The sequence below is a fragment of the Hippoglossus stenolepis genome, chromosome 3 (genome assembly GCF_022539355.2).
Source record: "Hippoglossus stenolepis isolate QCI-W04-F060 chromosome 3, HSTE1.2, whole genome shotgun sequence".
Taxonomy (NCBI): Eukaryota; Metazoa; Chordata; class Actinopteri; order Pleuronectiformes; family Pleuronectidae; genus Hippoglossus; species Hippoglossus stenolepis.
The window spans coordinates 17,265,786-17,289,870 of record NC_061485.1 but is presented as its reverse complement, the minus strand read 5'-3'; the positions used below and the strand labels follow the sequence as shown (position 1 = coordinate 17,289,870).

The 24,085-nt window shown below is 41.3% G+C and overlaps 1 protein-coding gene across 2 annotated transcripts in view; it reads right to left on the bottom strand.

Moving 5' to 3' along the window:
• rbms2a (RNA binding motif, single stranded interacting protein 2a) overlaps positions 1-16,449 on the bottom strand; it is a 29,433-nt gene extending 12,984 nt beyond the window's left edge. For both annotated transcript variants that reach the window (XM_035151503.2, XM_035151504.2), the window contains exons 1-2: positions 16,281-16,449; positions 4,796-4,956 (exon numbers count right to left, since the gene is read on the bottom strand). In XM_035151503.2, the coding sequence (XP_035007394.1) occupies positions 4,796-4,956; positions 16,281-16,352 (233 nt within the window). In that variant the 5' untranslated portion in view covers positions 16,353-16,449. The remainder of the gene's footprint in view (positions 1-4,795; positions 4,957-16,280) is intronic.
• Between the last annotated feature and the right edge of the window lie 7,636 nt (positions 16,450-24,085).

Below are 24,085 nucleotides of genomic sequence, written 5' to 3'. Positions count from 1 at the left end.
CTGACCAGCGGAGAAATGCTCGTCCCGTGTGAACAGCCAGGCGGCTGCGTGCTGGAGAACGGCGCTGCGCTGCCTCGCAGCTGCGCTTCCGCGTCCGGTGTACCCCGGCGTAACTACTGTAACCCGGCGTAACTACTGTAACCCGGCGTACAGTAGAGCTGAACACTGCGGAAGTCTTCCACACAGCTGGCAGTGTGGAAGACACTGCTGAGCGCAGCGCCACGTTCTCAAGCGCGCCGACCTGGCTGTTCACACGGGACGAGCATTTCTCGCGCTGGTCAGCCCCATAGACTGTATATATAAGGTCAGCCCGCGATTCTGTTTCCCCCGCTTGTTGTTGTACCCGTTGAATGTCGGGGTTCGGGGTTACAGTAGCGCTGAACACTGCGGAAGTCTTCCACACTGTTGGCTGTGTGGCGCTGACACAAATTCCAGCTCACGCACGGGAGAGCGGCGGTCGCTCGAGCAGCTGCTGCAGCCTCCCGGTCCCAACGATCCAGACAAATGCCACATGTGAGTGAATCGCGGGCTGACCAGCGGAGAAATGCTCGTCCTGTGTGAACAGCCCGGCTGCGTGCTTGGGAACGGCGCTGCGCTGCCTCGCAGCCTCGGTGTAAACCGGAAGTAACGAGTGTGGGGGACGGGGGGCCAAGACCATGTAGGAGACTTCCAGTTCCTTGTTACGACACAATACCCAGGAAGCGCAATCGAGTCGCTCAAGCATGACGTTTCTGACTTAGAGGAACTATAACAAAACGCGCGAGTGTTTTTTCCCCAGAGTTTTTGGGTTGGTAGACATGCCAGATACCCACATTAACCTGTAGAAGCACTAACAAAGTGGAATTTGCATGCTATGTCCCCTTTAAGATGTTTTCCTCCATTTTTGAGACAGTGATCCTCCATGACCCCAGTCTAAATTTAGTCTCATAAGAAAATATCTAATAATAAAAAAAATAGATAAAAAGGTGCCAATACACACACACACACACACACACACACACACACACACACACACACACACACACACACACACACACACACACACACACACACACACACACACACACACACACACACACACACACACACACCTCAGCTAAAGTTCACAATTCAAAACGAATATGTCAAGACTTATATTGTGTCTGACCCTAATTCAAATTCACAAACACAAGTCATACACAATATTAAAAGGTATCAAAAGGTGTATAAGTCACAATTTCCATAAATATAGGCTGTGCGCCTAAATCGGCAAATGCTATGTGTGGAATCTATTTAATTATTATATTGTGTGTTTCTATTTTAAACAGTTTAATGTACAAAATAACGGTACAAATGGTTTGAAAAAGACATCCCCAAAGCAAAATGAGGGACAAAACAAAAACCATGTGTTGCATCTTGCTTATCTTGAAGCCAGCGGTGGTTTTGTTGCACAGATGAAAACTGGTATTCTTCCTCTGGCCATTGAGGTTGGCAGATTCAAAGAAAAAATACCAAAGAGGAAAACAGATTGCACAAACTATGTGACTTTGGAGAAATGGAGAGCAAATGCCCCCTTTTTTAGATTTGTACAGTACAAAAATGCAGAAATATTTATATGTACAGACTTTCATTGTCTAATACCTGGAAAAGAAGCACAGAGGTCTTATCTAATAACTATAAATTCAGATTTTTAAATAGAAATGTTTTGTCAGTGTTCTGCATGTGGCTTTAATCAAACTTGTGGTGTCTTGTAAGCCCATGCAGTCTGGGCAAAGTAATATGCACGACATAATAATAAAACCTTGTTTATATCACCATAAACTTAATGAAGGGGCTGTAAACTAAAAAGAAAGGGCCTTCGTTTATATTATTATTCTGATTATAACAACATCAGTCGCTCTCATTAACTCTGCCTCTGAATTACCTGGTTTCAAGCTCATGCAGAATGAAACAGTCCTATTGATCAGCTTGACTTTTCATCAGGAGCACGACCAAGAAAAACCAAAGCTGTGTTTCATGTTTTCATGTTTTCTGTAACAGAGACACAGTGACAGTTCAAAGGTCTAAAGGCAGTGACTGCGTGACCCTCGGCTTACCTCAGCCCCTCTGCAGCAGAACGAGCAGCCCACCACACTGTGCAGGCAACAGGGACTTAAAAGCCCGCTCTGACCCATATACAGACGTCTGACATTCTTTCCCAGCAGGCCATGCTACTCTTTTCCCACTCATTTAAGTTTCCCCTTCAAGGGTAGACCTCCCAGCCACCCCTGAAGCCTCCCACCTCCCCACTTCTCAACAACGCTTCACAATGACTTCTCTGTTAGTCTTCCACTGTGTTTCAAAGACCAACCGCAGATTTCAGGTTTTCACTTGATTGTTTGAGCTTTGAAAATGTGTGTGCAACTTAGACCTGCTCTCCAACATGAACATGATTAACAGATGCAAACTGTGCATGTTTACTCTGGTGAGACTTTATGTTTCCGAGGCTTCCTCATGCCGGGTCAGAATGGTTCAAATGGAGAATCAAACACAAATGTTAGAGTGAAAGCAGCTGCGGTATTGGTCAGAGTATTAACAAGTCAGGTTTTATTAGTTGTGTTCAAAGCGTGTTCAGGGAGACGTGTTGTTACTGTGACTGATCCGTGGGAATTAGAGATGCACGGCCGAAGTTCACAAATCACTTCTGTGGCATACAGCGTGGCCCTGACCTGCAGCAGCCAGAACCAGTTTGGCTGCTTTATTACTAGGTTTTATCTCTCTCTCTCTCTCTCAGTGTGTGTGTGTGTGAGTGTGTGCATGCATGTGTGTTTGTGTACATACTATAGAGGCTGGGCTATTTATCTGGGGGTGATTAAGACTAGTTCACTGCCTTTGAGCCAATTCAGCCTGACTAAAAAAGGGGAAGGTTAGATCAGGACATGAGAAGGCAACATGCTGTACCCTTCTCTGGCCCCCTCTCTCCGTCTTTACCCCGGCCGGTCTCATCTTTATCCTGACTCTCTGCACTCTCACATTCCTCTGTTTCCCTCGAAGGCTTCAGCATTTTGCTGACAATGTCTTGTTCCAATAATTGCCAAGATTTAATGAAACTGACAATAGTTTAAGTAAATCAGCATTCCTATTCACAAACTGCCTTTCTTCCCCTTCCTGCCTAACCAGCTGTTTTTTTTCCAAACATCAAATTATGGCTTTAAACATTTTAATTTAATGCGTCCAACAGATGAGGAGCAACGCTGCAGACAGAACAGATGTTATCTGTTCACAAGAGGTTAGTATTAACATGACTCTTTCTGCAATTTGCCCAATCAACACACAATAAAGCAACACACATGCACTTTACCATAAACCCCTGCCAAACCTAATACAACATTACATTTATCATCTGGAGTAATGGTGGGTGATCCAATGATTTCATATTATGAATCTATGATCTACTTTTAAGGTGCATAGTAGAGATGGATCCACAGTAGCTTCACAAACTAGCAGAATGATTATCTAATATAGACATACGTGCACCAACAGTATGGGTGATGAGTAGCTGTTGCCAAAGAAAAGACAGAAAAGGGTGGAAATGGTTCGGCTCTGCACGCTCAGATAAGCAATGTTATCTATGAACTTTGTTGGGGTAGGCCCATCCGGAGGTAATAGGATAAGTCTATTCAACCACATTAAAAGGAAGCATCCAAAGGAACATGTTTCACTCATGTCTGTACAGCCACAGTTATCTGCATGTCACAAGGTCCCGAAACAAAGCAATTCAAAAACAATAAAAGCAGAAAGGATTGAAAAGAGGTGACTGAGGCGTTCACATCCATCTAGTTTAGGATATGGTGCCGTTCAAAGCTGAGGGCAACATGGGATTTAGACACTGATGCACACTTAAGTTGCACGACAAGATCTGCCAGTTTACAATGGTACAAATAGGCAACCCAAGAAGACCATGGGCTGGTTCAAGTTTGGAGATTCTCAACATGTCATAATTGGGACCCTTGTGGCGGGAAACAGAATAGCAACCATTAATGGCTCACTCAAAACCCTACAATGTTCTTTTTGATCAGCCAGCAACACCACATACTCCGGGAAAAAAGTTGAGTATCATAAAAGGGATATCGACCCACCATATTTAGCCGACATATCTGCAAGGCTTATACATTATTGAATTATTGTTGTATGATTTAGAGCCAGTAACAGACGCCTATCTCAATGGAATATACTCTGCCTTTCTTATCCAGCATGAGCCAACATTAGCTTAGTTTAGCTTTAAGACTGGAGGCAGGGGGAAACAACTAACCTGGCTCTGCTCAAAACACTACTCACCTTCCAACAGTTCACTAACTAACATGTTGTGCATGTATCCACACACAAACAGAAACTCAAGGAGAAACTATTTGTTGACAAAACAACTGTTTATCCATCTGCCAAAAATGTCTACAGGTTGAAACAATCATAACTCAAAATAACCTGTAAAACGATAATTGTTTAGAGTTGTTGGTCGATGTATTTTTGAATTTTGACAAAGTCAGGCTAGCTGTTTCCCTTTGCTTCCGCTCTTTATGCTAAACCAAATTAGCGTGCTAATGTTGGTAGCTTCATATTATTTGACAGACATGAAGTGGTAAAGTGATGTCAGTCATCTCACCGAACTATGCGAGAACGTGAAAAGGTGCATCTCCAAAAATGACATTGTACACCTTTAAAAATAAGGACTTCTCGTTGCCGTGCTTCTCCCAAAGATAAATATTTGTTAGTGTAGCTCCGTCTATATTCCGACAATATTTTGTGGGAAAAAAAAGTTTAAGTTGAAAGAATCACTCACGGCTGGCAGAGTTTGACCAGGTCTTGGTCCGTGGTCCCCGGGTGGAGGCCGCGGATATACAGGTTTGTTTTACTCAGCTGTTCCCCTCCCCCGCTGCTGTTGCTGCTACTGTTGTTGTTGGGACTGGGGGGCGCCATCTGGTGGCCGGAGGACACATAGGCCTAATGGCATGAGAAAGAGACATCAGAATACATTTTCTCTGAACACAAAGAAATCACTTTTTAAAACACTCAAATATCAGTTAATACTTGACAATTCCTGCGTGTTTAGTTATTTTTACTACTCAAAGCATGCAAACCTCAAAGGAATATTGCAAAATGTTTAGAGATAGAAAGCAATCCTGCGTAAAACAGATGATTATGTGGGTGCTGCGGAAAATGATATCATACAGCCCTCATGTCAGCACTCACCAATACTGCATTCTGAGGGGAATAGGGGCCTCTTGGCTGCCTAGTCCATATAGGGAAAAGGGGCCTCTATGCTTTCTCCATGTTGGGTAACTTCTTTGTTACTTTGAGAACCGCTCAGTAATCTTGTGGTTCACATCAAAAACCAAAAATCTCAGAATTCAATCATAGACTAGTTGACAAATCTTATACTGTATTTTTTTCTCAGATTTTTCCTCTGCTGATAAATATAGGTGATACTACGGATAAACAAATCACTTCTGTTCAACCTTGTATTTTTCCTCTTTACAAGCCAACTCTTAGGTTCAACACCGTAATCTGACATTTCCCTCTCACACCGGTGTGTATGGTTAACGGTTAACAAGAGCCTGAGATGCAGAAACAGAGTTCAGTTCAGTTCACATGACATACAAAGTCTGTTTATGAAAACAAAGGAGAATTCAAATAGATGAATAAACACAGCGCAGCAGGGATTTATTACGACGTCTACAGATGAAACAGAACGAAAATATAAGGTCATAACTGTAGAGACCAAAATTAGTGTCGTTAACAGTATTATAGCTGTATAAATAAAATAAGGTGAAAGTGTTCAAAACAGTACTGATACACACTGAAATCATTTCATTATTATTCTATCCCCCTCTCTCATACACACACACACACACACACACACACACACACACACACACACACACACACACACACACACACACACACACACACACACACACACACACACACACACACACACACACACACACACACACAGTCTGTCTTGCACTCGAAAATGTCTCCACACTCAACATATTAAGCTGCTTTCAGACATGCACTGAACTCCGCAGATGCACATGTGAACGCAAATGTCAGAGTGAGAGGCTCGGACGCAAACATTTAAAAACTAAAAGAAAACAAATACCTCCCACTGAAAAAGTGGTGTCATACACGTAGAAGACAGTGACGGGGATGTCAAGAGAGTTTGTGGTGATAAGAGCCGATGTCTGTGTCTGTTTGTTGAAAAGAAAATCACGCGAAGTCCGCAGCGGAGTTAATACGTCACTTCCTGTCTCTGTCTGCTGCACCGGCTGCTCCACTTCTCGCCTGAATGCGAAGGATTTGTTGCTGCTGTGAACACGTCTGTGCAGAAAACCTCCTAATTTTGTGCGTGTGGATCATTTTTATCACCAATTCCACAACTGATGATTTTGGCTGAGCAAAATATATTTGGGCAACTTAACTATTTGATGTGTTATCATGTGTGTGTCTAACCGAAGACTCTATATAATAAAAATTAAAACATATTTCATTGGGTTACATTTGGTTTCATTATCACTTTCACCATCAGGAACACCAGGAACAAATATACTGGCTGTTCTCCAAATAAGATTGAGGCAATAAATATCAGACTAGACGAAGCCCAGACCCAGTAAAATGCTGTGTTTATTTTCTGTGAGAAGGGTGACTTTAATCATATTGATTTAACAGCCACATGTTGCGTATGAAGGAATGAGAAGAAACATGCTTTCTGAAGGAGCTGAGCAGGGTCCCCTGAGTGCAGCAGAGGACAATGGGTTAATTTCAGGACAGAGGACGGGGTCACTGATCCACTGGTGTTTGGGGGAAAGCCCAGCAGGAAGTCACGGTCACACCAGGACCACCAGCAACATCAACCAATCCGGCTAATTAGTCGTCATCCATAAGCCACGGAGCCCCTTCAGGACAGCCTCTGTGACCTCTATTTCGCCCGCAGCATGGCAGCAGCCGCCTCAACAACGGATTCATTCCTCTGAGGATAATCCTCTCTTCCTCTATCGCTGAAAATACCCTGAAACGTTTGCTTGTGTTTGCTCACTACGGTAAAATGGAGACACAACCTGCTTAAAGTGAAACGGAAAGAGAGGAGGCTTTGTGTTCTTTTCTTTCATCTCTTTCATTCCAGGAATATTTACACCATCCTGTCCATGAGTAACGAGGCAGGAAACAACAGAGTGGACTGTACATACGGGACAGGACTTCAAATTCTATCTTTTACTATAATGGTGTGTTCTATATGAACATTCAACATATATAAATATTTGACACCTTTCTCTACTTCCTAAAATCTGGGATAAAGTAACTACATGTGTGTATCTTTACTATTTAATGGCGAAATGGTATTTTCATTCCTGCTTGAAATGAGAAAACTCCAGATGGAAATTTTGCACTTAATTCCCAGCAACAGTTTAACAAGCTTGGACATAAAAAAAGACACTATTTATATTTAATCTAGCAACTGTCCACCCCCTGCAAATTTGAATAATATATAAATACATCATTCATTTCTGATTGTTTTTTAAAAGGCCATATTCATTTATGTGAGTCTACAAACTTTTCAGCCAGTGGACATTCTGTAGAGCAAATACAGCACAAGCCTGAAGGAGTTTATCTCACTTGTCACATTGTAATTCATGATTAATACGTTTTGGAGGCTGCTAATTTTGTGAATGAAAGAACAGTAGAGCAGAGACCTTTAATCTCATTCACACCCTCTTTTTAACAGAGTGCCAATTCAAACTCCAGACTGTAGCAGGAGCACATCGTTGCAACCACACACACACCCACACTACACGTGTTTAAAGCTACATCATGGTTGATTGTGAAACTATTTAACTGCATTACATCTCTAATATTAGTGACCTTTATTATGCTGTTCTTATTATGCTGTTAATCTGTTCTAATAACAGATTACACTGATGTCATTGTAAAGTAATCAGTCAGTAATTACACAAACATCAAAGCTCACTTTAAGTGAAGCACAAATGGATGCAGAGGAAATGCTCTTCAAGTAAAATTTCCTTCCTTAGACTGCCTGGGTATTTTAAACATTGAATTCAGTGCTACATGTTTCAATTAGTGCTGACTCGGTTCACTATCCTTAAAGTAGAAGTAGAAGCTAAATAATAATTTGTGACATTCCTACTGAAGAAGTGGGTCCCAGTATGATATTTGGTTTGAGCTGCAGCAACTTCCCGAAAACATAACTCATCAATAGAACCATGAAATAATATGCAGGGCCCTGCTGGTCAGTGATTAACTTTCACACTGTTTCACTTTACATCACTGCGTATTGGATTTGCATGTTTTATGTTTCCATTTGTAGATGCTCAGCTCGTTCAGTCTGAGGCAAATAAATATAAATTTCACTGTTTGCTGATTATTTATTAACTTATTTAACATTACGATTTTCTGTCAATAGCTTATTAATAAGAATAAGTCATGTACTACTAATCCAGTACACTGCCCCAATGTAACAGACAAGGCCATCATTTACTCAATCAGTCCTCTCATCAGCTATCAAATGGTCCAGGAGCCCTGATTAATATAGATTAATCTAATTCTAGGCTAACTGCAGTCACAGTTACAGTTTGCTCTATTATCAAAAAACTTCAACTAAACAATCTGCTAGATTTTTATCTTGAAATGTTCTCATCTGAATAGTAACAGAGTAACAGTAACATAGTTTCGCTGCATTTTGGAAGGCTTCAACCAAACTCTGTCATTCACTTTGGAAGAGGTGACGTCATGTGTTGCCAAACTGCATCGTGGTTCTGTTGTGCTGCGTACAGCAGAAGCTGAGCAGAACACGACTTCTCATGCAGCAATGGAGGCCTTAGCCAATCAAATCACGTTAGTGCAAAAGAGGAGGCCGCCGGTCAACCTGGTGTGTGTTCATCTTTGTACTTGGGGGCACACCCACTGTGAAGCATTAACGCAGCACATACATGTGAGTTCAACGTTATTCTCCCCCTAATGATGTGACCTCAGGGAAAACATATGGCTTTTAGTGAGAAGAAGGGGAAACACACAAGATAAGGAAAGAACTAATCCTTACACTAAGAACTGTACTACTCTTACAATTAAAATCCCCTTCCTTCCAAAACAGATTGAATTAGTTAAAAATTAAAAACATCAGTGGTACAGTTGTGTAACAAAAGGTCACTTTCGTAAGTTGCCGTCATAAGAAGCCTTGTACACAAAAACTCAAAAATATCACTGGATATTTTTAGGACCAAAGTAAGGATAAGAATCAAGAACATTTCTATAAATAAAACAGTTTCTTCTCATCTTGATGTAACTTTAGAACAAGACAGGAAGCTTCTGTCTCAAATACATCATGTTGTTGGTACTGACTGACTTTAATCTCTAAATAAGCACAGAGAATCATTGTTTTAAGTATTTACATTAAATTATAATCATTCAAAATATCACTTTAAACGCTTGCTACACTGTATGTCTTTACAGACATGACTATGACCAGCTCTCTTTTTAGACTCACTCCATCTCTGTTTTAACTCCGTCTCTCCCTGTGGGGCTTCTCCAGTTGACCCCAGGTTGACCCATGGAATTCCATGGATTTCCTGGCTCTTGGGGGGTCTGTGGGCCCTCCCATGTCCTGTCTGCTCCCCTCTGGAGTGGCTGTTTTCTCCTCAGGCAGAAAAGAGCTATGAGTGTCTGACCAGCTGACCGACTTACATGCTAATGCAAGGATTTATAGCCTGGGTGAATGTGGACGAAGCTTCCCGCTTGTACAGAATTACAGTGCAGTGCTGCCGCTTTGCTTTAAGACCAACAGGGTAAATGATTCATGGGAATGATGTTGCAACAACAACAATTTCAGAAAGTCTATTTGGGTCTTTGATCATATATTTCCTGTCATTATCATTCTGATAAGGAAAAATACTTATTGTTTAATTTGTGATACTACATCTTATCAAATTCTTCAAACTGTGTCATTAACAGTAGTGCATGAAAGAAAACGCCACAGTGATAGCAATATTACAACAAGCTAGGGATCTCTTCAAATATTAGCCAAGGGTTAGGTGAGGACTGTGTGTTCTAGCATAAGGCAGAAGGCAGGAAATCCTCTGTCTCTGTTCCTGATCTTATCACACAGCCATTTGAATGAAGAGCTCTGCATTCCAACCAGGTGACAGGGACACCAAAATCACGTCCAGACTCGTTCCTGAATCCTCCTTCCTTTCCGTCTCGAACCCACCCTTTCCCTTTGTCTTTCCATGAGCACCTATAAATCTTCCAAATCTTGCTAATCACACCTTGATGCACACGCACAGCGCAAATGCACAGGCAAGCATGCATGGCTTTCAAGACAGGTCAGGTGACAAGAGCTGGAGAAACTTGGAAACAGATGCCTCCAGACATTGGCCCTCGGCTCAGCTCGAGATCAAACAAAATCGGAGGCACACAGAGTGTCTGGCATCACTGAAGCACTTGGCATCGGATTTCTGACAGCTGTGCTTTCTCCATGGGCTCCATCTCCCCGCGTACCTGTTCACCTTGGCTGGTTCGTGCAGTTGGCACAGAAGCAGGGGACCAGTCCAAAACATCTGACACATTAAACAAGACTTAGATAAACATACACCTGGTACGAGGCCAAAAGGACAAAGGTGACTTTACAGGAGAGTTCAGCGAGGATGAAATCACTGAAGCTTAAATTATTATTGTCTTGTATTTGTGATGAACATACACACCAAGCCGGACATTTTAAATTCTAAACTTCATCCTACGGAGAAACGTCTATGAATCACCTAAGACATATTGGAATTACTGGACTGCAATTTCTTGTTACTTTATTGACCAACATTTTCACCAATATCTGAAGCTATTTTCAGACATGAAATCCAGAAAATGTTACATCTGGAGAGCTCTGGAATCTCGTTGACATCTTTGTCTGCGTCATCTACATGTATGGCACCTCTTTTCATCCTGAGATATTTGTATTCTTCCAGTTTGCGTTCCTCACAAGCCAGAAACGTCATCAACATGCCCATTCAATCACTGTGTGTTTTTCATACATTTTCCAGCTGTATTCTAACCTGGGCTCACTCAGACCTTTTACTCAGGGGCTGACAGGAAAAGTTCTTGAAAATGTGCAGAGCAATTTACTCTGACATATGAGTTCCCACATACAGCGCCTCTGGAACATGACCGGACTTCAGTGCACGTCTGAAAGGAGCTTAATTTATTAGTCTAGCTCTACTGTTTAGTGGACATGAATTATCTCCAAGTCATAATGTGTTTAAATTAAAGTTAAAAATTAAAAGGCTAAATTATCAACAACATTCTTACTTGTAGGGAGAAGTTACCTGTAGCTTATTTGATGTAACTGTAACTACTCATCACAAGGTGCTCTTAGCATAAAGCTGCATTAAATTAAGGGTCAGTGACAAATAAAGGTTGGCAAAAATGTTATACAAACTTTTTTTAAACGCACGCATCAGGTTTGTTAAACATTTTATTTTGTATTTATGTTGGTTTCATTTGTACCACATTTCACAAAAGATAAGACTGAAAGTGCCTGAAAATGTCAATGTCAAATCCACCTAGAGTGTATGTAAGTGAACTCGGGAAAGAAATCTTTTTGTCAGTGCACTGTGGCCGATTTAGTCAACGTGTAGATATTTTCTTTGTCTTTAACTGCAGTTTGGTGCTGTGCAGGTCATGCACTGTGGCTTTGTCAGCGCTCGCTTGCTGAAAACAGCTTCCTGTGGTTGTCAGAACAAGGTTAATGAGAGCTGTATATAATACAAGTGGATTTTCATGTGTTGGCCTATTTACTACCAAACATAGGTTTGTTTCAGTTCATTTCAGTGTGATTTAAATATATACTGTGAGCCACCAAAATTCTCGCACAACCACCATCCTGCTTCAGAAAAAATTCAGAATAGCGCAGATAGATAAATGTGAAGAAAGAGAAGCTGATTAGCAGCCAACCATCTGTCAAGTCTCAGTGTTGTGAGTGTCAAATATCTACTTTGGTGTCATGTGTTAGTACGACTGTAAACTGGTCACCAATTACTATATTCAAAGTTCACAACTGTATTCATTTTAGTGAGCAAACACAATAGTGCCCTCAAGTCAAAGACACTGCTGGCCATCTGACATTGTAACGAATGTCTGTCAACATACAATCATATTAGTGTTGCTTTTACACAACATTTTATTCACAGTGAGCTATTGTAAAAGCTAACGATCTTTCTTTGGGAACAAATGAGGCAGTTTTTTTTTCAATGAGGGAGTACGATTTCTATGTTATAAAGAAAAATGTATCTTTCTTAAATGCTTTACTTGTTTGTGTGACCAGGTTTGAGCATGTTAACCAATGTCTTTTATTCAGAAGCATTATCTTTTATTCAAAAAATTCAACCTGTGAGCATTGTCAAAGTGAAATGTCATAGATGTTAAATATATGCTTCCAATCAGCATAGTTTAACAAAGGCTAAGAATTAGGAAACCACGCCATGTCCTTACAAGTGAAAAGGTGAAATCACTGATATAAACAAGCATTGTAAACTTCCCCTCATCTATATGAATTGTCATTTTAAGTCCAACCCTTTGCGGATGTTTTCCAATTTTGATGCTACAGTTAATGTGTTTCTTTCATTTCCTTTCATATTTCTTTCAAGTTGTGTTTTGATTAGACAGAAGTTTTGAAGGATCCGGAGCTTTGAAATCACAGCAGTAAGTAGACATTCATTGAAAAGAACTCTGGCCTATAAGAGAACAAAAATCTGATTGACAAGTACAAAAACAAGCCTTTTGATGAGGCCCTGAACGAGACGCATGATACCTTGAGCAGTGACAAGCCACCTCCTGTTATTTTTCCATCCAGGAAGCTTTACACAGAAACCGGCCAAATTTGATTTGAGAACATTAATTCTATTTACTTGAGGGAGGAAATGAGGTGCTGAGTCAGGGGAGGAGCAGCTGCTTTAAGCACAACAGAGACCCAACGCTTTTTTAGCTGTCACCCTCTGCAACCACTTTGCACGCACAAAGAGCGCTTGTCTCACCTCCTGACGTGTTTGTATTTGCATTCACGCTTGTGTTTTGTGTACTATTACAGCTCAGGTATGGCAGAATGTGAGCAAGAGATAGAAAGAATGAGAAGGAGGTGGAGAAGGGGGGGAGAATGTTAGGAATCACAACACAGGAACTCTACCTCTGTACGAACTTTAGCTGCACGAAATAGAGGAGCATACGAGAAGATTGTTGAAATACAACAGCAATGGAACTAACTCAAATAGTACAACTGGGGCTGCGATTAAAAATTGATCAGTTTATCTTATTGGTTTATTGTTAAATCTATGACATCTAACAAATAGTCTTATCACGGCTTCTCAGAGCCTACAGCCACATCTTAAAGATGTCTTGTTTCGTTTGTCTTTAAGTCCGAAACTCAAAGATATTCCACTTATGATGATAAATGACAAAGAAAAGAGGCAAATCCTCACATGTAAGAAGCTGGAAACAGATAATGTTGACGCCATTAATCTATAAACAGTTGCTGATTATTTTTCTGTCTTTCTAATCAATTAAATCGACTAATCTTTTAAGCCCTGAGTCCAAGAGTCAACTGTAAGTGTTGCTTTGGCCTAAAAAAACACTGAACACTTAATGCATATGTTGACAGTGGCCACTTTATATTGTATCATACAAATATTGAACATATTGTCAGAAAATGACCAAATTAAAAATGTTTAACCACAAGTGCTGACACCTCCATTTCTCATACAGTGTCAACTTCCTTTTGAAAAGTGCAGAAATGAAATTTTGTCCAAGCTGCTTCTAGCTCAAGTAAATAACAGCATTGAAATGTGTACGCAGTAAACATCTAACGTGAGGTGTATGCATATGTGTGTGTGTGTGTGTGTGTGTGTGTGTGTGTGTGTGTGTGTGTGTGTGTGTGTGTGTGTGTGTGTGTGTGTGTGTGTGTGTGTGTGTGTGCGCAAGACAAACAATTCATAGACAATGCTGTTTTCTTCAGACAAGCCTTTCAAGTGTTGACATCAGATCTGGGAGGATGAGCAGCCAGGCGGTGCCCAAGATCACAGACAGACAATACGTCAATAAACATTTTCAAAATGCCTTTCAGGAGCAGGCACACACACGCGCATGCGCACGCACACACACACACACACACACACACACACACACACAGTCAAGCAGACAGAGCAGAAGAGAACTAGGAGCCACCGTGTATATTTAATTTCACAGATAATGGAGGAGCTTTTACCATCACTAATAAGCCTTTATTGTCTTAGAGAGAAGACACGTCATATATAGCGTGAGCAGATCCAAACAGACTATTCAGGAAAAGGGAAGGGAAGCAAAACACTTTTCTTGAAACATATTTAAAAAACAGATCTGCCAAGCAATGACACTAAACATTTGGCATTTTTATCAATTGTGATCAATTGTTCTACTCAAACATTAAAGGTTGTTTCCTGTATTTGCATTAGTGTCCTTTCTTCACCTATTGGTTACAATAGGTAACAATGTCAGCAACCAAGAGAGCTCAATAAAACAGAATCAATAATTATCATAATGTAACTTTCATCAATAGCAATATAACAAAGGTTCAATATAAATCAATATGATGCTTATGCATTGTAGAAACATGATTAATAAAATGTTTTACTGTTTATGTGTTTGTCATTCTCTGCTCATAAAGAAAGTTTATGTGAGTCTAAATATTTGGTATTTTTTAATCAATGTTTTCTTGTTGGTCCCTGTTTCAATGCATTTGCATAGGAGTGTCCTTCCCTCGCCTGTTGGTTAGAAAAGTGACGGAGTCAGCAGTGAACGCAACCATGACACAGCTCGAGAAAACAACCTCAATAATGACTCAAATATAATTTTACAATGATACAATGTGTAAAGACATTGAGGAGGTATAACAAATGATTGATCTACTTCAGACGTTTAAGAGGTTTTGAGTTTAAAACCACAACCTTCACTCACTACGTTTTTTCCCCTGTTAATATTTTTTTGGGGGGGTGGTTTTCCTTCCTCTTGTTGAGCGTTAAGGGCACAGGGCACCTTGTGAAGCCCTATGAGGCAAATTGTGATTTGTGAATATGGGCTATTCAAATCCAATTTGATTGGTTGATTGACTCAGGAGCAGAAATCTGTCTTTAAACTAAAAAGAAACAATAATATATCTTTATCATGATAATAATCAATATCGATTTAAATGAAAATGTCTATCTTGATTCCATTTTTGGCCAAGTCACACATACGGTTTCAGTGTAAAAACACCAGCAGAGACACAAAAAATGGGGCACTTTAAAAGAAAATCAATGTTATACTGTTTGCCTCTGATTCAATGCATTTACATAGGAGTGTCCTTCCTTCACCTATTGGGAAAGTGTGAGAGAGAGAGAAGGAGAGAGAGAGAGAGAGAGAGAGAGAGAGAAGGAGAGAAGGAGAGAGAGAGAGAGAGAGAGAGAAGGAGAGAAGGAGAGAGAGAGGGGCTCGATTCATATTTCTGGGAAAGTAGTCATCATGGTGTGGAGCGGTTTTTCGAGGGGTGGGGCAAACTGCGCTTTCAAATGGGAAACCAGGAGGAGAAGAGAAGGGAAGAAGAAAAAAAACTTTGCAAACTTACGCGGCAGCGGGAGACAATGAAGAAGAAGCAGATTTTACACGAGATGCGATGTGACGAAGAGTTGGTTTTGTAACATGTTGGCCACAGACAGCCTCTCCCCCTCTCTCCTTCTCTCCCTACCCCCACTTCCACCGACACTTCCCCGGCTCAGACGCGCTGCCGTCCCGACACGGTCCGCCACACTCACCCGTAAAAAAAAGTTGCTCTCTCCGGCATTGACTTGTCTTTTTGTTCCCGTGAGTGTGAGCAGGAGCCGACATCCTTACTGTAGTAGCAAGCACACGCACGCACGCACTCACTCACTCACTCACTCACTCACTCACTCGCGCCCACACACACACACACACACAAACGCTAGCCCATAAAACAGCGGTCGTACAACATGACAGGACCGAGCGGCGGCCACTTTCCCCCCCAGAAAAAAACTCCGCGGCTCCGCGGCTCCTCTCCTCCGTCTCACTCCGCGAAGTGTGAAGTTAAATTCTCAAGGACACTGCAGCTCACGCTGTCACCGTGTTTTTTCCTCTTTCCCTCCGCGGGCACACACAGACGTGTTGTCCCGCAAAGGGAGCGAACAAGCCCGGAAAAATGTTCGGCATAAGGAGAGGGCCCGAAGGCGTTGTTGTTTCTTTACCTTTTTGCTGTTTCTGCTGTTGTAGCCGCTGTACGGGTTGATTCCTGCCCTTGGCGGAACGGAGAGCAGCATTTTTCCTCGGCGCTGTGAGCGGAGCGGCGAGCACAGCCCAGGCTGCCAGCTGACGTCAGCAGCTGGGGAAGTGAGAGCCTGGAGTCCCGCTGCCTGACTGCGAGTGGTGCTGCTGCTGCGGGAGCCAGGGAGGGAGGCAGGCAGGGCGGAGGTGGGGGGGGGTGCCTTCAGGGGTCCATCCCGCTGCTCCGGGTGGGGTCCACACACACACAGACAGAGAGAGAGAGAGAGAGAAGAGGGGATTAGTTCATCTTCATCCGCCGCCCACCGTTGGCTCGCTCACTGGGGGAGAAAGTGGAAGAATGGGTCCAGTATAGCTTCTCAAAATCGTGCCTCTCGGGACAGAACGACTGTAAAATCAGATTATAGTGCACCCGGGTCCTTATTTCGCTCTCTGGCCTAGTTTCTATTCATCGTAGTCTGTCCTCCAAGATATTCATTCTTCAGAAGTCCCATAATCCGTTTTATCGGAGTTCTAATACAACAGCAAAACCCTCAGACATGTGTAAATGATCCTACATTATATAGATAGAATATTTTTGGGCTATTTTTCGACGATGTCCCATCTTACCCTTGACCACAACCATCCAGAAAATTCATGAAACTGAAAGGGATAGTTCACCCAAAAATGGAAAATTCACTCATTATCTTTGAAAACGGCATCATTTACACCACGTTTTTAGCCGGAGCTGTGTTCACCTGTGGATCACAGAGGACATTCAGGCTGAAAACATGGTGTAAATGAAGCCGTCTCGAGTCGAATTCGATTGTTGGGGCTTTTGGACACTCGGATGACACCACAGGAGCAGTGTGGAGGCATTTTATGTGTTTTTACGTTTGAAGAATCGGTCACAATTTACTTCAATTGTATTGGATTTGGCTGCAACTCTGTTTACCCCTGAAACATCAAACATTTTTTGTGAACTCAAACACTTCACCTCCATCGGCACAGTGGTGAGCAGAAAATTCATTTTTGTGTGAACCATCCCTTTAACAGTATCCATAAGAGCAATTTTACATATGCTAGGCCTATGTATGGTTGTATGGATTAAAATAGCAGCTGAGCTTGATGAGGCGATCTTGGAAAATCTTTCAGAGACAAGAAATGTAAACTTAGGAATTTTCCTTATGCTCAAGGTTTAAACCAACATATAAAACTACAACCTTTAAACAGACGGAAAGGTTTATGCCAGAAAAATTAGATTCAACAAGTTTTCTTATATCTTGTGTGTCCCTATATATAAATTATTCTACACAACGTTCATCATCAGTTCTGCAGGAAAGCTTGAATCATTGCATGAGGCAACCGTGTCATTTTTCATACACGTCTCCTTTAATGGACACAAATAATGGAAATGTGTGGAAACTGTAACTTACTTGTCAGTGTACTATAGTCATGAATCATTTAATTCCGTAAAATATACATGTCCTTTTTTTCCATGATGAATATCAGTAAGAAATAACCTCAATAATAGAATTATAAAGTCTGCCCGAAAGCGGACTTCACACTAGTGACGTATTGTAAGTACTAAGGGGTTTTTCTTCAACTCTGCCACTTCCATTGCACTCAGTACCTCACCATGTACCTTTAAATGAAACTAAAGCTGCAAACAAAAATTTGTAATAGAGCTCTGCTTGTTGAGCAATTCTGGTGTTGTTTGGAGAAAGTGTTGTGGATATACGGTCCACTTCTTTTCTGTGCCACCCCTGCATCATTCTCATGCTTTTTATTTTTATTTTATTTTTTCATCTGCCTGATCCATAAAGATGTGGACTGGTCATGGGGTAATACAGCACAGGTTGAGTTTATCTGGTTCCTGCACTAACAATTTCCTGCAGTTTCCTCTGAAGGTCACAGACGACGGCTGTTAAACAGCAGACGCACACATGCAGGGCACTAAACCTAAACATTTGCCGGGCAAGTGTGAATGAGCAGTGTCCTGAAGTTACCTTCCACATCTGATCCATGTCTGCCTGTATGGGCACAGGCTCTAGCTTCTTATCTACTTCTGCTATATTTAAAAGCCTTTTCACTTTCTCCTGTTGCCAGCGATTGGCTGGGAGAAACATCCCAACACAGATGGCAGCGGAAACCTGATGCTTAAAATGCAGCGGCATTCGGTATAATGGGAACTGGTTACACTTCAAAGCAACTGTGTATTAATGGTTCAAAGCCCAACAAAGCTTCTCCCAATCTCTCGAGGTGTCCTGCAGTTATGCAATGTACAAGTCATGTGCTCTGTCTATGTGTCATTGGCAGCTCTTTGTATATTTAAAGGTTTCCAGGAACAAATGTACATTTTTTATGCCTGGGACTGTACGCAAACAATCCTACAAGACTGAATATGTTTATATTTCCCAGGATGCACATGAGCAAAACACAGAGGTGGCTTTAGAGCGCATAAGCAGTCTGTTGGACAGCTGAACACACTTTGATTCTTTCAACTGGTGAGCAAAACTGACTTCCGCCCGGAGTGTATGTCTGTTATTCAAATGAGGGAGCTGAGCTGCACACCGCTGCCAATCCTCTGAACTGAAATTTGCCTGTGAAGTTTGCCCGTAATTGGTTCTGTAAAAAAAAAAAGGCAAATCACAGTATCACTCAGACAAATAACTGAGATTGAAAAACATCTCTTGTCTATTATTGTAAGGTTACTTTGAAAAATATAGATATTTTTTAAACTCACAAAATGCTTCTTCTACTATAATTTTGCACACCATCCCTCATACAGCTTTTTATAAAAGACCAGGTTGCAGACTTGGCAGATTTCGCCACACACTGCCCACTGATCCTGAAACCACATGGACAAATAATATCAAATACAGCAGCGGGAACTGTATTTCTTTGAATAAGCGCTGTAAGCACTTCGGTGCGTGATGGTCTCCGTTTCATTCAGGTCGTCTGTGGGCCGTCCCTCCGTCTGCATTTAGGAACACACCAGAAACATTGTTGTACTCAGCAGAACCTCAGTCTTGCACAAGCGGCCACTTTGACGACGTCGACATTGTTTGGACATCAACAGGCTTGTTGCTAAGTAACCCGGCCCCCTCCATCCCAAGTGTTTCTGGCCTGCGAATCTATACTTATTACCTCTATGGGTAGCTAAGCAGGGTGTGTGTGTGTGTGTGTGTGTGTGTGTGTGTGTGTGTGTGTATCAAATAGAAGAGATGGGGAATTCTTTATGTTTTCAGTTTAATTTATTATGCCCTCTGTGTGGGAATGAACCCTAACATTCAATTGTTTCAAAACACAGGTCAAAGGTTCTTCCATAAAATCATTTGCCTGGTCCATTTTCAGTTCTTATCTAGAGGCTGTATAAATCTTAATCTGAGCTGACATAAAAGTCAATCTCCCTTTGCCACTTCAGCATAAAGCACAACAAAACAGCCACAACTACAACCAAAATACAACCTACTGACAGACAAAAGCACATGTTGAGGGCCACCCTTTGCCTGTATTGTGTCCAACACACACACACACACACACACACACACACACACACACACACACACACACACACACACACACACACACACACACACACACAGACAGAGCAGAGTCAGTGCAGTGGGGGTGGACCTCTGTCATCAAAGTGAGCTGTTGTTTGGGAGGAAGGGGAGTCTGTGTGTGTGGAGGAAAGTGGATATGAATGGTGCGGAAAGGTTCAGGGAGTTCATTTGTGAGTGAGGGGCTCGGTCACTCAGACTGACGCTCAGTGTGGGGTTCAAGGTTAGAATGGCTAACAGGGGGCAGCAGGGGTCCACATCAATGGAAGTGCATTCAAAAGATTAAAAATGAACAGCTTTCATTTAGATACATGGTGGAAGGTGGTGAATTAAAGACTATCGACTATTTACTAGGTGATCCTTTATTTTATTAATTTTTTTAAATCTTGGCTACATTTGACTTCTGACTAACACAAAACCTGGTCAACTGTGAACTGCACTTTAATAGAAGTGTGCAATAAAAACTCTTTACTAAGATCCTGTATTTTATTTTATCCTATTTTATTTTGGCCTTTTTTATTTATTTATTTTTATATTAGCCTTTTTCGCTGCTTTTGACCCTTCACATCACAAAACAGTTAACATTGAACTGACTCGAGCAGGATCCTCTTGCAAAGACGTCGCTCAAGTTAAACAATAAAGATTTTATTTATGTTTATTCACATTAGTTATCATTACACATAGACCATTCATCCAGCAACAGTAGCATTTGCCTGGTGTCTGAAACAATGACAAGAATATTCATATGTTTTCAAGATAATGAACTTGTGCAGTAAAATTCCAATACCACATAATAAACTCATAAAAACAAACCTAACATTTACTCTAGGTGGGGTTTTAATGAGACACGTTTTCAATTTTACAAACTACATGTACTCACAGATGGATGTGACTGCTTGCTTCACGTGAGAGCAGTTATTTTACACGTCTGCTGAGCAGACCACACACACTCTCTCTCTCTCTCTCACACACACACACACACACACACAAACTCTCTCTCTCTCTCTCTGTCTCTCAAACAATCATTGAAGCATTCCCTGTGGTTGGAATGTGTTTTTGAGGGTGTGTGTGAAGAGGAAGTTGTGTTAAGGAAAGGTTGAGAGGAAGAGTTAACAAAAAATTTTACAAATGTCTATATACGTGCACATAGATGAAGCTTTCTTGGGTTTTCTTGAACAAATGTAAATATATGTTTATTCGTGTGAGTGTCAGACAATTGTTCAACTAACAAGAGAATGTGATTTGTGTCTAAAAGTGAGATTTAAATGAATGCAAATGTGCAATCTTCATCTCCAAGTTATATTTAGCAAAGTCTATTTATCAAAAAATGTTCAGCATGAAAAGTGTCTGTCTGTGTCTTCTGCCTCCTTCTCATCCAGGCTCCACTAGAAGCTGAAGAAAAGTATTGCAGACAACGTCTGAGGGTTTTTGGCGTCGGACCCCTGACTGCCAAAACCCTCACCCCCTAATCCCTCCTTACCTTCACAGTGGGGCCAAACCTACTGAGGGACTTCCTCCACATTCAGTCGCATCAAGCACAGACACGATGAGCTGGTTTTATGAAACCAAAGTTTTTGTCCTCCTAATAAAATACATGTGCACACTCAAATATGACATTTCTCTTTACAGGAAGGATTTCATAAAGAATCCGATACACAAAATTTTTTTCAACACAATTTCCATTTATTTGTAAAATCTTTCCCATGTTGATGCGAAACAATAAGCAAATGTTTAAGGCCCCGTTTTGCATATATATATATATATTTTGTTCTTTACTTTTTATTGGATAATTCGACATTTACAGCAGATGTGTACCACCCCTAGAATGACATTATATTAAATTGAACATCATGTCATAATGAGCTGTGACTGAAAGCACTAAATCTTTTTTTTTTTTTCTTGTTTTGTTTTCCCATCATATCTCTGGTAGTTTCACACCCTCAAAACTTTTGTTGTTCAATATTCAAGACTCACTCCAGGTCCATATAATAGGACTTCAGATTCATTACCTCGGCCAAGGAGGATAGTTTTTCTCTCGTCAGTTCGTTGGTTGATTTGTTTGTCAGGAGGATTCCACTTGGTGGAAGGATGGCACATGGACCAAAACATTTACTGATTGAATTTTGGCATGGATCTGGACAAAGGGGCGTATCATGGAATTCTTTGTTTTCGCATTGTGACATAGGGCATTTTTTAAACATTTAAATTTTCCCTTAAAAAGGCAAATTGAAGAGTTTATTCAAATTTTTTGTGTGTAGTCGTTGACGGTTCCACAATAAATGTAATGTTCTTGAACAGGTTTGTTTCTAACATTGAGTCCAATAACTACCCAAGTATGTGATTAAGAGGTTGTCTCAGAGATGTTGTGTTTGTTGATGAAAGGTATAAAAATCCAGGCCCTAACGCCTCCTTTGGAACCACTTCACAACACTTTCAAGTTCAGCAGAAACTGAAAGGAAACCCCCACACGTCTCCACCTACATTTTATGTTATTCTTAATATTTGTTTTTGTGAAATTAGTCTTCAAGCGTTCCTTGAGCGAGCCGTTTCCCATATATCGCAGCTGGGAGTAATCAGAGCTTCAGATTTGAACGTAAAGAGGCAGAAAGAGTGCCTGATGATGGAGTGGGAGGAAAGGAGAGAAGGGGTTGAGGGCAGGGGGAAGGGGACAGAGAGCTGAGCGGATGGGGGAAGGGCTGTTTGTGCATGCCTCAAATTCCTTAGGTGTTATCAGCATTGCCCGCGCCATAATTGTTCCTTTCGAGGTGGAAAAAACTTACAGATCGTACAACCGCTTCCTTTCTGAAGTTAGGAGAGGGGCTGCCACTTTTGACCAACTTATTAAATCTATTATAAACAATACACATATTGAAAATTTCAAATAAATAACATGTTTTTATGGAATTAAAATTATTATCCAAACATAATCTGTTTTTGTTTGTGTCCATTTAATTGAAGTTGCATGTCTGTGCTGGTTGTTTTGGTCATCCGGGGAAGATGTCGGGCAGTTGGGGGTCTGTTAAGAGCCAGTGGAAGGATGGGGATTATACTGAAAGTATTTCATATGTTGATTTTGTGATCTATAAACTGTGTACATATTCAATTCAATCCAATTTCAACCCAACAGTTCCCTCAACAAGAAAAACCATTGACGACTAAAAAAAGTCCCTCTCAACGTGGGAGAAACATATGTATTTATTTATGACATAATCAAAATATGCAATAATTATTATTACACACTGTAATATACACATTCACACACAACTATTATACACACTATTATAGTCTTCTGTGGCTCGACATCGAATTCTGAACACTTATCAGAGCCTTCCTGTCGCTTGATGTTACAGATTACTTTTGCTCTTTTACACCTCAACTACCTTCTACTTTATAGCACCTATGGGTTTATTGACATCCACAGTGTGTCAATCCAATGGAGACCCCCTGACATTTTGATAATACAACTTTCTCAAACAGCATTAAAGAGGCAGGCGTCTGTGCAGAGACGGGATAAGCAGTTTTCTGTGTGACGTCTTCAGAATGAGCAGATGAATAGAGGGGTATGAGTAATTACTCGAAGTTTCTTTTTTTCCCCCCCACTTCACAAAATGTCTGTAGTGAGTTCCTCGTACTAAACTCCCACTGAATAGGGGCTCACTGCTTTGCACACACACATACACAGGATGTGATACTAGGAACTTAGATTGATGAGGTAATCTATCTGGCTCAGAAGCGAGGGAGGGGAGGGAGAGAGCAGCAGCGAAGGGAGGGAGAAAGGGAGTGTAGAGGATGAGTGATGATGTAGGTCCAAATTATGATGCGTCTCAGAGATTTATGCATGTGTGCAGTTGTGTGTGTGTGTGTGTGTGCATAAGACAAGTTTAATCTCTGGTCAGCTGTAAATACCAGACTTTAGCTGGGTTGTCGGTTTGTCTTGAGAGAAGCACAGTGTGTAAACCGGCACCGACCTGTTTCTCCTCTCTGGACTTCAACCTGGCTTCCATCACAGCTGCAGTGAACTGGGCGGAGGTGCATCATGGGCCCTTAGCTGTGGATGAAAGAATGACGCATGAAATGCTTGCTCCAGTCATGACACAAACCAGATGAATGGTGTTTTCACTTACAGCGACAATAAAAATCGCCCTGGAAAGAAACACAGGAGAGGAGAGTAGAGGTCCTCTAGCAGGAGACTAATTACCAGCAGTTCTCTCAGATGGTTCAGGCTG